This window comes from Typha latifolia, chromosome 4 (assembly GCF_019914945.1).
Source record: "Typha latifolia isolate L0001 chromosome 4, TyphaL0001v2, whole genome shotgun sequence".
Taxonomy (NCBI): Eukaryota; Viridiplantae; Streptophyta; class Magnoliopsida; order Poales; family Typhaceae; genus Typha; species Typha latifolia.
Window position 1 is genome coordinate 11709149 of NC_133089.1, and position 15045 is coordinate 11724193.

The window sequence follows — 15045 nt, forward strand, 5'->3', positions numbered from 1 at the left end:
TTGTCGGAGACACAGGATGTCAAAATATTTATTCTGCTATACTTTATATGCAATCAAATTGCTAATAATAGTGAGTAATTTCAGTCATCATAAATTTCTTAGGATATACAGATTAACAGACAAAAGGAGACACTGTAGACTGAAATTTTATTATTATGTATTGTGATGAATAGGTGAATGGATGTTAACAGGGAAAGAAATGATTTTGTAACCAAGGATCAAGTCTAATGAATAAGGGATGCACTCTAGGAATTTCTATGACATATATATTATTTCGGTGATCCACCAATTTACAAAGTGACAAGGAGAGGACACTAATTTTGTACATCATGAGATGTACTAAGTATCACTCACTCTACCATTGCAGGTTAATTAAAATTGGTAGTATATAATTAGGTAAAGCACTTAATACATAATGAGGTCAAGTATCAGAACTATTCTTGTTGTGCCTTGAATAATGAATAACAGAACAATCATCAAAATGAAGAGGAAAAGAAAATGAGATGTCAGATTCAACTCATCAGATGGTTTTAGAGCTCACCATCGCTGTAGTCTGGAAAAGTGATACACTTGAAGACTTTGCAATTTGAACAGAGAACATATCCAACCTGAAAAGAAGTATGGTAGCATAATTATTACATGCATAAGCATAATGTTACAGTAAATAGGTACTCTATAGAGTATAGAGTTTTCTTTGATTAAAGAATCTGTTGGGCTTACAGCTTTACAGGTTGGGCAGCGGCGATATACTCGGTTATTCTCAGCCTTAACATAAGTCTTCTTGCCTTCACAAAAATCACAAAGCAACCATCCTCTACCTTTACATGGCTCACACATAATTCCTGCCTCCTTAGATCGACATTTAGAAAATAGTATTAGTTTGGTTTAAAATTCTAATAATAGGTTTAACATGCAATTCGTGATGATGAAAATTCAGTTGAAAAGTATAGTGATACAGTATGACAGATATAAAATCAGCAAGATTGTTAATCATCAAAGCAGAGCTGATAAGAAGGAGCTCCACATGCCAAAACATCAATGGGTTTATGTCATAAACAGTTTTGGGTTCAGCATAAATGGGTTTATGTCATAAACAGGCCATCCCATCTGAGGCGAATATTGAACTAGTTTTGCTCATGTTTATTGACTCGCTTAACCCAGTTCAACCCATGAAAGTTAAACAAGTCATGTTTAAGTCATTTTTTGAGTCGTGTTCGGATTATGTTTTTCTGATATTCAGGTTGTCTTTGGATCAATACATTTAAATATGGCATGGTTACAATAGCAACATATGAGTTGTGTGAATTCGTGTGTAAAATAGTGCAGTAAACAGGCCGCATTCATGTTCACACTTCACTTATGAATCAGTGAAGGACAAACGTCTAGGCAGAGATTGCTATGAGAGGGACATTGTTGAGGGTGAAGGAAATCACTACTGAGATGTCGAGGTGAGAGAGAGCAAAGAAAGGAGAGGGACAATGGAGGACAGATGGGGACAAGTTCAAAGTGGTAATAAGTTAGGGATATAGACTATCCACTATACTTTTTATAGTTCTAACTGAAAATATAAGGCATACACATTACTTATGATGCATCTTCAAGACATGTTGAACGTGTTTACTTATTCACAGATAGAAGCATTTGTTCATGAATTTGCCAATAGTAACAAGATATGAATATATGAACTAACATCTAATTCTACAGAACATCCAAATTATCTCATAATTATGAGAAGAAGAGAATAAATGAGGTGATGGCACATAGTAAAGGAATATTGATGCCTCGGAAGGACATGGTAATAGAGTTTAGTGATTATTAAGAGAAAGGGACACTGATTGGAATAGGACATGATGGGGCACCAATAGAAGGTCGCAATTACTAATGAATTGGTGAAGGAGAAATGCCTAGGCTGAGTTGCTACAAAGGGGACATTGGCAAAGGTGAAGGGAATTACTACCAAGGTCTAGAGAGAGAGGGGGAGAGCAAAGAGAGGAGAGGGATGACATAGCCACACATTAAGACAAGATCGAATCGGTAAAGTTAGGGAGTAATTAAAAGAGAGATTATCCTCTATGCTTGTTTATAGTGCGAATTGAGTTCAGTAAGACAGAAAAAGTATTATGATATAAAAGACTTAAACTTAGCCTGCATAACAATAAGCAGGTTTAGGTCTAACAAAGACATCAGCAAAGCCAGAATAAAAGATGGTTCAACCTGTTGGACTAATATAGTTTTAAAGCTTACCGACAAACCAAGCAGATATTAGGAATATCGGCGGATAATTATGAGAGATTAGAGGAAAGATTGTTGTAACCAATTTTGTTTATCCAAACTAACCTCTACTGTTAGAGAGATTAGAGGAAAGATTTGTTTTATTGTTTCACTGTTATAGATATTAGAGGAGAGATCTCGGATCTTGTCCAACCAATTCTTGTATATATTCAAACTGACCAAATCAATGGAATAATTCAATTCTCCAAAGTTCTTTATGGTATCAGAGCTACCAAAACTCAAACGAGTATTCCCATCCTTACCAACATTGCAATGGCTTCCACTGATGCTCAAACTATTGTAGTCAACCCACAAGTGAATCAATATGATTCCAAGCTCATCTCCATTAATGCCGCATCCCAACTTCCACTGAAGCTCACCCCTACAAACTATTCTTCATGGTGTGCCTAGTTTACATCTCTTCATCTCGGCTACGACTTACTGGGCCATGTTGATGGCTCAATCAAGCAACCTCCAAAACCAGAAGATAGTGCCTCGGCTTCCGTAGAGTCGGTAGCAAAGCACATCCTCTGGTATAGGCAAGATCAGCTCCTACTCCACGCAATCTTGGCCTCTGTATCAGAGCGGTGATCCCATTGATTGCCACCTCAACTATTTCCAACGTGGCATGGACGAAACTCATTCGCTTGTATGCGAATCGTTCTCGTACCCGTGTTATGCAACTAAAGGAAGAGCTTACTCTCATCCAGTGTGGATTGCGCTCCGTCACCAACTTCTTGCTAGCAGTCAAGGTGATTACGGATGAGTTGGCTGTCATCGACAATCCATTGTCTACGGATGACATCACCCTCCATATCCTTAATAAACTTGGGTCTGAGTTTAGGGACATTGCAGTACCTATCCGAGCTCGGGAGACTTCCCTTAGCTTTGAGGAGCTTCACAATCTTCTTGTTGGTCATGAAAGCTACCTTCGACGGCTAGAGAAATCAAATGCCAATATCGTTGCTACAGCAAATGCTACTCACTACCAGATTGGAAACTACAATAAGTCCAATGGTAAGCAAACAACCAAGAATTCTTCTAGTGCTAACGAAAAAATTTCTAAATAGGAAAAAGGCAATCACCCTATGATGACTTGTCAATTTTGTGATATCAACGGTCACACTGTCAAGACTTGTAGCAGAATTCCTAAGCAAAACATCTCTGCAAACTGTGCTTCTCCAATCCCTGGTAACAACAAGCAATAGCTCATTGACTCTGCTGCATCTCATAACATTACCTCAAACATAGCCAATCTATCTATCCACTTAGAATACGATGTAACAGATGAGGTTGTCATAGGTGATGAGTCAGGTTTGTGCATAACTCATGTTGGCTCTTCAACTTTATCTACCAGCCTTAGATCTTTAAAGCTATCCAATATTCTATGTGTTCCCTCAATAAACAAAAATTTATTATCTGTTCATAGCTTCACACAAGCTAATGACGTTTTTCTTGAATTTCATCCCACTCATTTTTTTGTCAAGGATTGGAGCACGGGGGCGACGCTCCTTCAAGGTCGTTGTCGTAATGGGGTCTATCCACTACCGCAACGGGTGCCACGGAATCCATTTCCAGTTGTTGCAAATATTAGTGAATGAACTACCTTGATTGGTTGGCATCGAAGGCTTGGCCACCTGTCCTCTCGAGTTGTCAAGTACTTAATTAAGCAATTTTCCTTACCTATTGTGTCGTCTTCTCAACCTCTAAACTCCTTATGTGTTTACTGCTCTGGCAATAAAAGCCACCAATTGCCTTTTACTACTACATCTTTGAAAAGCTCTCATGCATTAGAATATCTTTATGCTGATGTATGGGGACCTACCAAATCCACTTCTTTTGATAGGTATTGTTACTATGTTATCTTTATTGATCACTATACTAAGTATTGCCGGTTCTTTCCTCTAAAATGCAAATTAGATGTTTTCTCCATTTTTCAACATCTGAAACTTGTACTTGTCATTGAAAAACAATTTGGATTACCCATTAAAAATGTTTACTCTGACAATGGTGGCGAATTTCCATGATTATGATCTTATTTTTTCAGCACATGGCCTTAGTTGGTATACTACTGCACCTCATACTCCCCAACAAAATGAAACTAGTGAGAGATGACATCGCCATATTGTTGAGACTAGCCTCACAATGCTTCATCTCGCCTCTCTACCACCTAACTCCTGGTCTGCAGCTTTTCAAACAGCTGTTTATTTAATTAACCGTATGCCTACAAAGGTATTGCATAATAAATCCCCATCTGCCAATTATACCAAACTAATTATACCAAACTAAAGACATTTGGCTGCCAATGTTACCCATGGCTTAAACCATATGCCAATAGCAAACTTGATCTCAAATCCCATCCATGTCTATTCCTTGGCTACTCCACATCTCAAAGTGCTTACAAGTGTCTTGATCTCCACTCATCCAAGATCTATACATCTCGACATGTTATATTCGATGAGACCATTTTCCCTCTTGTAGGCGCCAAATCTACCAATCCAACTAGTTTGCCCACAAATGCAACAGTTCTGGATTCTTACATTGCACCCGTTCCACCAGTGCCTATACCCTCCAATGACTTGTTTACTCTTGCAGGAAATAACTCTCCTTGCTCTAATCCCTCCCATATAACATCATCACCTGCACCTATCTCTTCTCAAACCATCTCTGATTTGCCACCATATGCTACAAATAGCCAATCCCATTCACCCTCTCACACAACAAACCAACCACAACCATCTCGCCAACATCTAATGACAACATGGTCTATGAACAACATTAGGAAACCCAAACAAATCTATCTGGCCAGCAAACACCCAATTCCATCTTATCTAGAGCCCTCATGCATTACACAAGCACTCAAAGACCCTCACTGGAGACAAGCCATGTCTGACGAATTCACTGCTTTGGTTTGCCATGGCACGTGGGATCTAGTGCCAAGGAGCTCATCCCAAAATCTTGTTGGATGTAAACGGGTGTTCTGCATCAAGTGTCATGCGGATGGTTCGATTGAACGCTACAAGGCCAGGCTTGTCGCTAAGGGATTCCATCAACGACCTAATGTTGATTATTATCAAGTCGATCACAGTTCGCACAATTCTAACTATTGCAGTGTCTAAAGGGTGGTGCTTACAACAACTTGATGTGAACAATGCCTTTTTTCATGGAACACTAATGGCGACCGTCTACATGAGCCAACCCCCTGGTTTTATTGACTCTTCTCATCCCTCTCATGTTTGTAGATTGCGAAAGTCAATCTATGGCCTCAAACAAGCTCCTCGAGCTTGTTACCACAAGCTTCGATCTTGTCTTCTTCAATGTGGCTTCATCAACTCAAAATCAGATTCCTTTCTATTTATCTATCGAGAGAGAACTCATGTCATCGACCTCCTGGCTTACGTCGATGATCTTATTATCACTGGCAATAGTAAGGATGCTATCACTAAAGTTATATCTACACTTGGTCTTCAATTCTCTCTCAAAGATCTCGGTCCTCTTCACCATTTCCTTGGTGTAGAGGTTATTCCAGTTCGTGAAGGACTCTCTCTCCCAACACAAATATATTCGTGATCTTTTAGAGCAGACAAATATGACTAGAGCGAAGCCTATAAGTACTCCCATGGCTACAAAGGATCACTTAGTACTTGATGATGGCTCCGGCTCCACTAATGTCGCTCAGTATCGACATGTGATAAGTGCCCTACAATACCTATCTCTAACGCGTCCAGATGTTGCTTTTGCGGTCAATCAACTATCATAGTTCATGCATCGCCCAATTCAACTACATTGGACTGCCACCAAGCGTGTCTTACGTTATCTCAAGCAAACTATACACCATGGCATTCTTCTTCTCAAGAACACATCTTTATCATTGCGTGCTTACTCAGATGCTGACTGGGTAAGAGACCATGATAATCGTCGATCTACTACTGCCTATATTATTTTTCTTGGTAACTCTCCTATATCATGGAGCACTAGAAAACGAGGAGTTGCACGATCATCAACTGAAGCTGAATATCGTGCACTTGCTACGGCAACATTTGAAACAGTATCCTTACTTCATGAGTTGGGTTCTCTCTTCCTACAACACCTTCTCTCTACTATGATAACATTGGAGCTTCTCAACTTAGTTTAAATCCTATACTGCACTCTAGAATGAAGCATATTGCAATTGATCTACATTTTGTTTGTGACTTTGTTTGAAAGGGAATTCTTCATGTCTCACATATTAGTAAAGTTGACCAACATGCTGATCTTCTCACAAAAGCTTTGAGTAGACACCGATTTAATCTCTTGGCGTCCAAGATCAGCGTTCTTGATGGAACACACGTCTTGCAGGTGTGTATTAGGAATATCGGCAGAAAATTATGAGAGATTAGAGGAAAGATTGTTATAACCAATTTTGTTTATCCAAACTAACCTCTACTGTTAAAGAGATTAGAAGAAAGATTTGTTTTATTGTTTCACTGTTAGAGATATTAGAGGAGGGATCTCAGATCTCATCCAACCAATTCTTGTATATATCCAAACTGACCAAATCAATGGAATAATTCAATTCTCCAAATTTCTTTAGCAGACGGATCTTGCAATATTAAGAAGGTCTAGTTGTTGACCTGCAAAGTTTATGCATGACCTATGTTTCAAATTCTGAAGACTTAAAACCTACATTCTCTGAATAAAATGACAAAATGAATGATACTCTTTAAAGTAGTGTCGACATTCCAATGGAACCCCTCATTTAGATAGACAATTTAGCATCCATTCTTCTAAAAAGACTCAGCAAGGCATCAACTTGAAACTTCATCAAGAACTCCCTCTCCAATTGACCTTGTGAGTTGGGAGCAACTATTAAATTTAAATCTATAGTGTGACTATTCTTGAAAACGGACTTAACTATTGCTTATAGATGATATTTTTGCATACGCCGATGCACACCTTACCTTTAACCACAACTGGACTTTCCATTTTGCTCAATTCTCTAACTATTTGAGTAAATTCCTTTTTCTACAGAAAATAGCAATGCTTAATTTGTATTAATAAATTCCGATGCTTGTCTAGAAAATTCTAATTCGTTGCACAATTTACTCCATTAAAACTTCATCACGAGCTACCAGACATTGAAAATTGCCAAATTATAAGAAGTTAAATTCCAGAAATACCTCCTCCTCCTCCTCCTGCCCTTGTAATATAACAGGATTTTGCTGCGATTGGATGCAGTTGGCGGCAGCTAAGCTAGGCTCCTTCCTCTTCTTCTCCTTCCTCAGTACTGATACCCATGCAGGAGGAGATGATGGCGTGGAGCCTGACCACGGCGATAACCGCATCCAACGGTCGAGAGTCGCCGTGCTGCTTGGCATCGAAATCGCCATTTCTTTTCCTCTCTCTCTCTCTCTCTCTCTCTCTCTCTCTCTCTAGCCTACTGCTATTACACTACTAGTGGATACACGCGAGGGAGGCTGCGTCCACGTGGCATTGATACGGGACCCAGTTCTAACGCTCTTCCACCCTGGCCATCTAATTTATTCGATCCAACGGCAGCAAAGTCGTCTTAATAAAGTGAACTTTTTAGTGTCAAATCCGGTTAAACAGGAGGTTTGTAAGTACCCAATCTTTTTTAAATGCACTTAAGGAGTCCACGCGTAAAAGAACAGGAGAAGGTCAAGAGGGGCTGACTCATCCCACACATAATTGGTAAAATAAGAGGACTTTGCACGAGAATCAAGTTCGCGACTTAGTTTGCTTCTCATAAACAAGCGTGATAGAGTAGAGGAAAGTTGTGAATTTTGATCCCCCAAGGTAAATAACAAGCTTGTGCTTTGCTTGCGGACAGTATTAATCGGTGATTAGGAATTGCTCTCTACCGCCAGTACTCTAAGCTAGGGCTATCCAAAAAACCTGTGAGCTCATGAGGCTCGCGAGCTCAGTTTGTTAAGAACCCGACCCGAGCTCGACTTGAGCTCTAAATAAATCAACCGAGCTAAAAAAAGGCTCAAAAGAATTATCAAGTTGAGCCAAGCCAGCCCAAGCGCGCACGCCCACACACACACATATAGGTTTACTATTGGTATGATCTCTATAAGTGAGAGAAAACCCTAGCTTGGCAACTTTCATCTCCCATTCTCTCCAAACCTATCGACCAACATCCCCAAACTCTCTCCACCGAAACCTAAAAACCCTCATCACCAAAACCTCTCTAGTAAGTCTCGTGAAATTCATCTTCACCACCGACCATCTCCATCGCTCAAGCTCAGCTAGTTTACATTGAGCATCCTCATCAAAGCTGCACCAAGCGTCCTTACCGAGGTCCTCGTAGGAGCTGCTCTTGTCCTCACTAAGCTTGGAACCCTCCATAGTGCTCTCTAGTAAGCTCTCCCCACCACTAGCAAGGCTTCTCCCGACGAGGTCGAAATGAAGATGGTGACGATGTCGAGGCCTTCTCTTTCCTCCATCGCCTCATCAATGCTCGCACAAATCCATGGTGAGTTGAGCTGTCAAGCTAAGCTCGAGCCTCATTGAGCTAGAGATGAGATGAGCTAATCTCAGCTTTTCTTGCTCAAATCGAACTCGAGTATAACACCCACAATCCTAAACACATGCATGACACAAGCCCACATAGCACGTGTGTGTCACCTAACTATTTAGTTAGTTACTAACAATCAAATAAATATGTATCAACATCATAAAATTATCCACAATATCTAAACTAAGAATAACCCAAGTTTAACTGTCAACAGTACACGGATAACTATAATTGAGCCCCACATATGCCACAACACATCATGAAGAGCTTTTCACTACAACATATACACAACGGTGGTATATACATAATTATACAATTACAAAGTCACCTGCTAGAATATAAGACAAGGATAAAGATACACTTTAGAGGATGGCTACTAATACATTAAATAAGATAACTCATCTAACGCATAACATTAACCACACACTACTTTTCACCCACTAGCAAGATCTCTAAGGGAGTATCCTGCTCCACTCGTTCACCTGGATTTTTGGAAAGGAGAAAACAAAAAGAGTCATAAGCTAAAGACTCAATGAATAGACCTTACCCCAAATTAGTGAAACCAAACAAAGAGTAAATCATATACTGGATAATATGAATCAGAAATAGCAACATGTTATGAATGAGAGTATGAATGTAACATCAATAATATATAATTGAAATGTAGATAACATATCATAACTGATAAAAGCATATAATCATCGACAATAAGTAAACAAATCTCCATGCTATAATATCATCATAATTTTCTCTCAAATATGACATATGATGCATGCCGTCTATGACTATGCTATGATATCAAATGCAACTATATATAATGTAAATTGACCATTTGATAATCAGGTATTCAGATGAGAATAAAATCATATGCAGTTCTCAATATCTCCGTCATCAATATCATCTCTATATGTCATCATCATACTAAACCACTGTGCACAGTCAACACCCGGTACCTAGTCTCAATGTCATGCCCGAAGGCTCAAAGCATACTATGTCATCCGCAAGGAGTATCTCAAATATAACTATACCTCGCCATCCGCTAAGGGTATCAACATCCATCCAGACCGGGTACCTTTCTAGCTGATAGAAATCTCGTGAGGATAACTCGCCACATATGCCTTGGCGAACGGCATGTGTCCAAATGTCTGCTGCGCACACAAACTAACGACCTCAGACGTAACGCCAACAGGATCGCGACTATGTCGAGCGATTAATCATCCACCAAGCGCATCCTAACCCTCGTGCCTACTCAGGTATCATCACGCTTTCTATCAACTATCCTATCAATCACATTTCATACTTTCATTCTAAATGAGAGATCATATGCATATATCCAGTATGATAACAAGTCAATGCATAACAGAAATTTAGGTGGAATAAAAATCAAGAGAAAAATAATGCAATGTAGTCTTCGATCATATAGTCGATACATGCATATCCATGCTAATCTATCACAACATGCATACTCATGTTACAGATCAACTGGACATAAAATTATAACAGTATAGTCATCTCTAATCATCTCTATATATCATCATCATACTTGTATCCAAGAGTAGTCTAATTACATATATGATAAAATATGCACGATTGTAAGCATCTCTAGATAAAATTATATAATCATGCTGGAGGCCAAAATATGCATGTACATAATATATAATATAACCTAATTTGATAAAGGGGTCTAGGAAATAAGACTACTCACATCTAATCAGAAGACACAACTCCCGTATTGGTCACATCCGGCAACCAAGCGATAACTCGTCCTAATAGGGTCCAAGGGGCTTCAAATAAGGGGTTCGAGATCTAAAAATATTTAAGTAGCATGAAGTTAGCCGTTCACCTAATTAAAATCCGTTCATGTAATATATGATGATTTATTAAGCTTTAGAATTTCTACTTATCTTTATAACTAGCTAGACTTTTAATTATAAATAAAAATATAAATATAGATAAAAACCTAATTGTAATTAAATTATATCTTGATTAATTAGGAACTATGTAGTCATTACTTTATAAATAATAAATAAATAAATATGTAAGCATAGTATTTTATTTATTACAAAATAATAATGTATAATAAATTATTAGAATTAGTTAAAATGTATCTTATTCTACAAATTTGATAATTATAATTTACAAATCTATATATTAATCTAATAGAGATATAAATAAATAAATAAATAAAAGTATTACCTATATTTATACCTAATTAATCATTAATTATACAAATTATAATTAATAATAAACATATTGCAAAATATATATTGTCATTAAAATAATTAATGTCTAAATAATCTATTTGCATTAATTGAGAAGGAAAAGTCTAAATAAATAACATCAATAAAATAAATAAATAAATAAATAATTAATTAATTAATTAATTAAGACACTGCCATCAGTGCTGGGCAGAAAGAGAAGGAGAAGAAGCCGAGGAAGAAGAAGAAGAAAAAGAAGAAGAAGAAGAAGAAGAGAAGAAGGGAGGAGAGGATGGAAGGGGTTGCGGACCCGGGCCGGTGAAAAGGGCACCGGCCACCACTGGCCAGCCAGCGGCCGGTGGCTCGACTTCGACGAGCCCGGGCTCGAGTATTAACGCGCGCGTGAGAGAGAGAGAGAGAGAGAGAGAGAGAGAGAGAGAGAGAGAGAGAGAGAGAAAGAGAGAGAGGGGGGGAAAGGAGGCTCACTGGCGTTAGTGGAGGTGGCGGCGACAGCGGCAGGCCGACGGAGTGGCGGCGGTAGTAGATAGATAGATAGAGAGAGAGAGTGTGTGTGTTTGAGAGAGAGAAGGAGAGAAAAGTGAGAGAGAGACTGAAAGAGAGAAAGAGAAAGAGAGAAATAAAAGGGGAGAGAGGCGGTGGGAGGGAGGCCGCGACGGCGACGGCGAGGCCCACCGCAACAACTGGCCCGGCAAGGTTGGCCGGGTCGGCGCTTAGGGCATGTGGCGCCCTCCCCATCTGCCACTGCATGGCACGAGGCACTGCATGGCCCACCGCAACAATGCAGTGAAGTTTTTTTTTTTTAAGATTGGGTTGTTACATTGAGCTCGAGCCGAGGTAAACTTCTCACCTCTTGAGCTAAGTCAACCTAGACCCAGCTTGCTCAACCTACACCCATACCACCAAGCTTCATTCAAACTGTAGTGAGAAGACCCTTCCTTAAGCCTCTGCTTCTGAGCCAGAAGAGCACTACTACAGGATCGCCTAGAAGCCCCTTCAAAAAGATGTCTGCCATTAGAAAATTGAAGGATGAATCTCCTGTTATCTTTGGTCCTCGTCATAAGTTAGGTTTGAGCCTATGAGATTGGGTTAGGGATAGCTTATTGACAAACTTGCAAGTGTGCTCATCTTTTAGGTCTCTCTTTGATATAGTGGATGAGAGGATTTAGGGCAGAATATGAGATAATGCATATGTAAAATTGAAACACCTTGCTACCAAATACTTATGCCTCTCATATGGGTGAAACCCACTTGATATTCATGCGACATATTGGTCAAATTTTTAATATAATAACTAGGAAAAAGTCCACATTTCTATAAATAATACAGACCACAAAAGCCCATAACACTAAATGTCACAACAAGCCCTATAATACAAATTCAAAAACAAAAGTAAAGTGCCCACGCAGACAAACCATCTAGCTTAACTTACATGAATAAAATAAATAAAAAGAAACTAAAACTAGTCTTCGTTAGATCTTTCATGGGCTCGGGCCATCTACCGATCTAAAAAAAATATTTTCATCAGAAGATAGTGAGCATAAAGCCATACAAGTATCCACTGTTATAGTCTAAAAATAGTATAATTATTAATGTAATAATAAGTAAATATGAATATGTGCACCATAATCAAATCAATGCATCAATATACTATACTCAACATATTCATCTAATGTGCATATACATTAGCAATCAATAACTTACTATGCATTAATCTGGACTATCAAGTCTCAAACTTGAGCTCATACCAAGCTCCGCCCATAGGCCATGTCAACACTATACCACCCGACCACACAAACACATAAAGGAGAGTAGATCCTAGAGGTATCTCGCTAGCCCGTCACCTAGCAAGCAGGATGATTGATCGTCTGCCATCGCAGACTGATAACCTCAGTCATAAGCCCATCACATAGGTTAGTATCACACATTGATACTATCCGAGCCCTCGGCTCCACATTATTGCACCATCATGCCAAAATCATGAGCTGTCGCTCACGGACGTTCTCATTCTACGTCATCGAGTACTTATACATCTACACATTCTACCATTCTCTCTCTATCTTAAATACCCTAAAGGGCATGACTCTTGTTGATTTACAATAAATTGCCTCTCACCCAACAAAATAGTTGCCTAATTATTTGTGATCAATAGACTGAGATTTTAAGCTTAGGATCTAATTATAAGTATAATAATATCCCCCGCCCCTAACTTTGGTTGGAGAGGTGTCGGGTACTACCGAGACGTAGCAGTCACCACCACGTGGGTTGGGCTGCCCAAATCCAACTAAGCTCGAGTTGGGCTAGGTAGCCCAACTCAATAACCCCCACCCATGACCCTCTCCTCTCACCTGACAGAGGACCAACCAAGAAGAAGGAGATGGTTGCCAGCGTGCACCACCGTTGATAATCGAGTTCGGTGCACCGACCAACACCCGAAGTGTGAATCAATTGGGGGAGGGGTCACTAATGGTCCCTGCCATTGACACTCCCAGCCGACCACACCAAACACACTCACGTGACGTGCACATACCACACGAGGTGGCGCATGGCTGATCGGGGCAGCCAACGATGATCAAGCCCCACACTAAGGCTGGCATCTATGGGGATGAGTTGTCCGTCGAACTCGACCACGAGGGCATGAAAGGACAATGCTAGAAGTTGTCTCACGAAGAGGAAAACTTTCAATTAATCGAGGGGAGGAGATGGCACCATCAATGGTCGGATTCTCCCACGAAAACCGACGAGAAGAGGCACTTGGTGTGGCCTCTCCCAAAAGTGAGAAGAGCCCACAAAGGGCCCCAACCATGAGAGCTAGGACCGGCGTGCCGATGACCTGAGGTCGCCGGCAGGCCAATTGATCGATGAAATCAAAAAAGAAAGGAGAGAGGAGAAAACACCATGACTAAAATTAAAGTAAAATTAACTTCACCAAATGGGAGAGGATTCAACGGCAAGCATCTCCTGGCGACAACAAGCTCTCACGACACTCTGGCGCGGCGAGGAGCTAAAGAGCGAAACTGCTACCTTGAGGGAGGGAAGGAAAGAATGAAAAAGAAAAAAGAGAAAAAAAAAAAAGGAGAAGAAGAGGGAGAAGGGTTTTTCTTTCCTGGATGTTACAAAAATGGGCAATAGAGAAGAAATATTTTTGTCAAGTGAGCAAAAGAAAAAGGTGCATTTGGAGGAGATCTTGCGATCTCGTGTTGTGATTTGTTCATACGCTTCTCCATATCATCTTTAGCTCTCTCCATAGGTTTCTCACCTCTTCTCACTATCCCTTTATTTTAGTACTCTACGAAATGGTGAGATTGTAGCTTAATATATTATTTTTTCTTAAGAAGTATGCGTGTTTGCCTCTAGTGTATGAATGAAAATTGATCTGGTAGTACTCAACCCATATCGGCATTTATACTTTTAGTTCGGATACAGATCCAGATACGGATATTTGATGGATAGAAAATTAAATATCATATCATAACTAAAGGCTAAGGATAATTTTCGAATACCGATCAGATAATTTTTGGATACGGATTAAAAAGTTTTCAAATATGGATTGGATCTTAAATAGATACATATTAAATCTTAAATAGATTATGACCTTTCTTTTAGACACGATCAACACAAAAAACTAAGAGTTCCACAAAAATAATTCTTGTATGTCAAATACATAAAGTTAGCGGAATCAATCTCAACAAACAAAATAGAACACATCATTACAATCAAAAGAAAATAACACATTCTACATAATATAACATTATTAACAAAATTACACCACACAATAAACAATAGATCATTTCAATTGAGCATTGACATATTAATATAGTAAAGAAGTATATATATCAAGAATTGCTCATAAATTATAATCCAATGGGAAGAAAAAGTAAAAAAGAAATAAAATAAAATAAAAATAAAAAGCAAGAGCAAGACGTTTCTTGAGGTGGTAGCCCCTCCTCCATCAACCACTAAGTTATGGCCGCTCACATACTTGTCCTTGGCCATGTCTCTAGCCCTCAAAGTTGCTCCTTTTAGCGTCCCCAATTT

The 15045-nt window shown here is 39.3% G+C and overlaps 1 protein-coding gene across 1 annotated transcript; it reads right to left on the bottom strand.

Moving 5' to 3' along the window:
• Positions 1-244: 244 nt before the first annotated feature.
• On the bottom strand, positions 245-7678 carry LOC140787113 (uncharacterized). Its single transcript, XM_073135883.1, has 3 exons — positions 7431-7678; positions 721-849; positions 245-608 (listed from the first exon to the last, which is right to left on the bottom strand). The coding sequence occupies exons 1-3, from the start codon at positions 7638-7640 to the stop codon at positions 531-533; spliced, it is 417 nt and encodes a 138-aa protein (XP_072991984.1). The 5' UTR covers positions 7641-7678; the 3' UTR covers positions 245-530.
• Between the last annotated feature and the right edge of the window lie 7367 nt (positions 7679-15045).

Bases quoted from the DNA above. Each gene is read 5' to 3' on its own strand.
- LOC140787113 (XM_073135883.1), bottom strand. From the start codon at position 7,640: ATGGCGATTTCGATGCCAAGCAGCACGGCGACTCTCGACCGTTGGATG. The intron at 850-7,430 runs GTATTTCTGGAA...TGTCGATCTAAG, and splicing joins GGCAGGAGGAGGAGGAGGAG to GAGGCAGGAATTATGTGTGA. The intron at 609-720 runs GTAAGCCCAACA...ACTTCTTTTCAG, and splicing joins GCTGCCCAACCTGTAAAGCT to GTTGGATATGTTCTCTGTTC.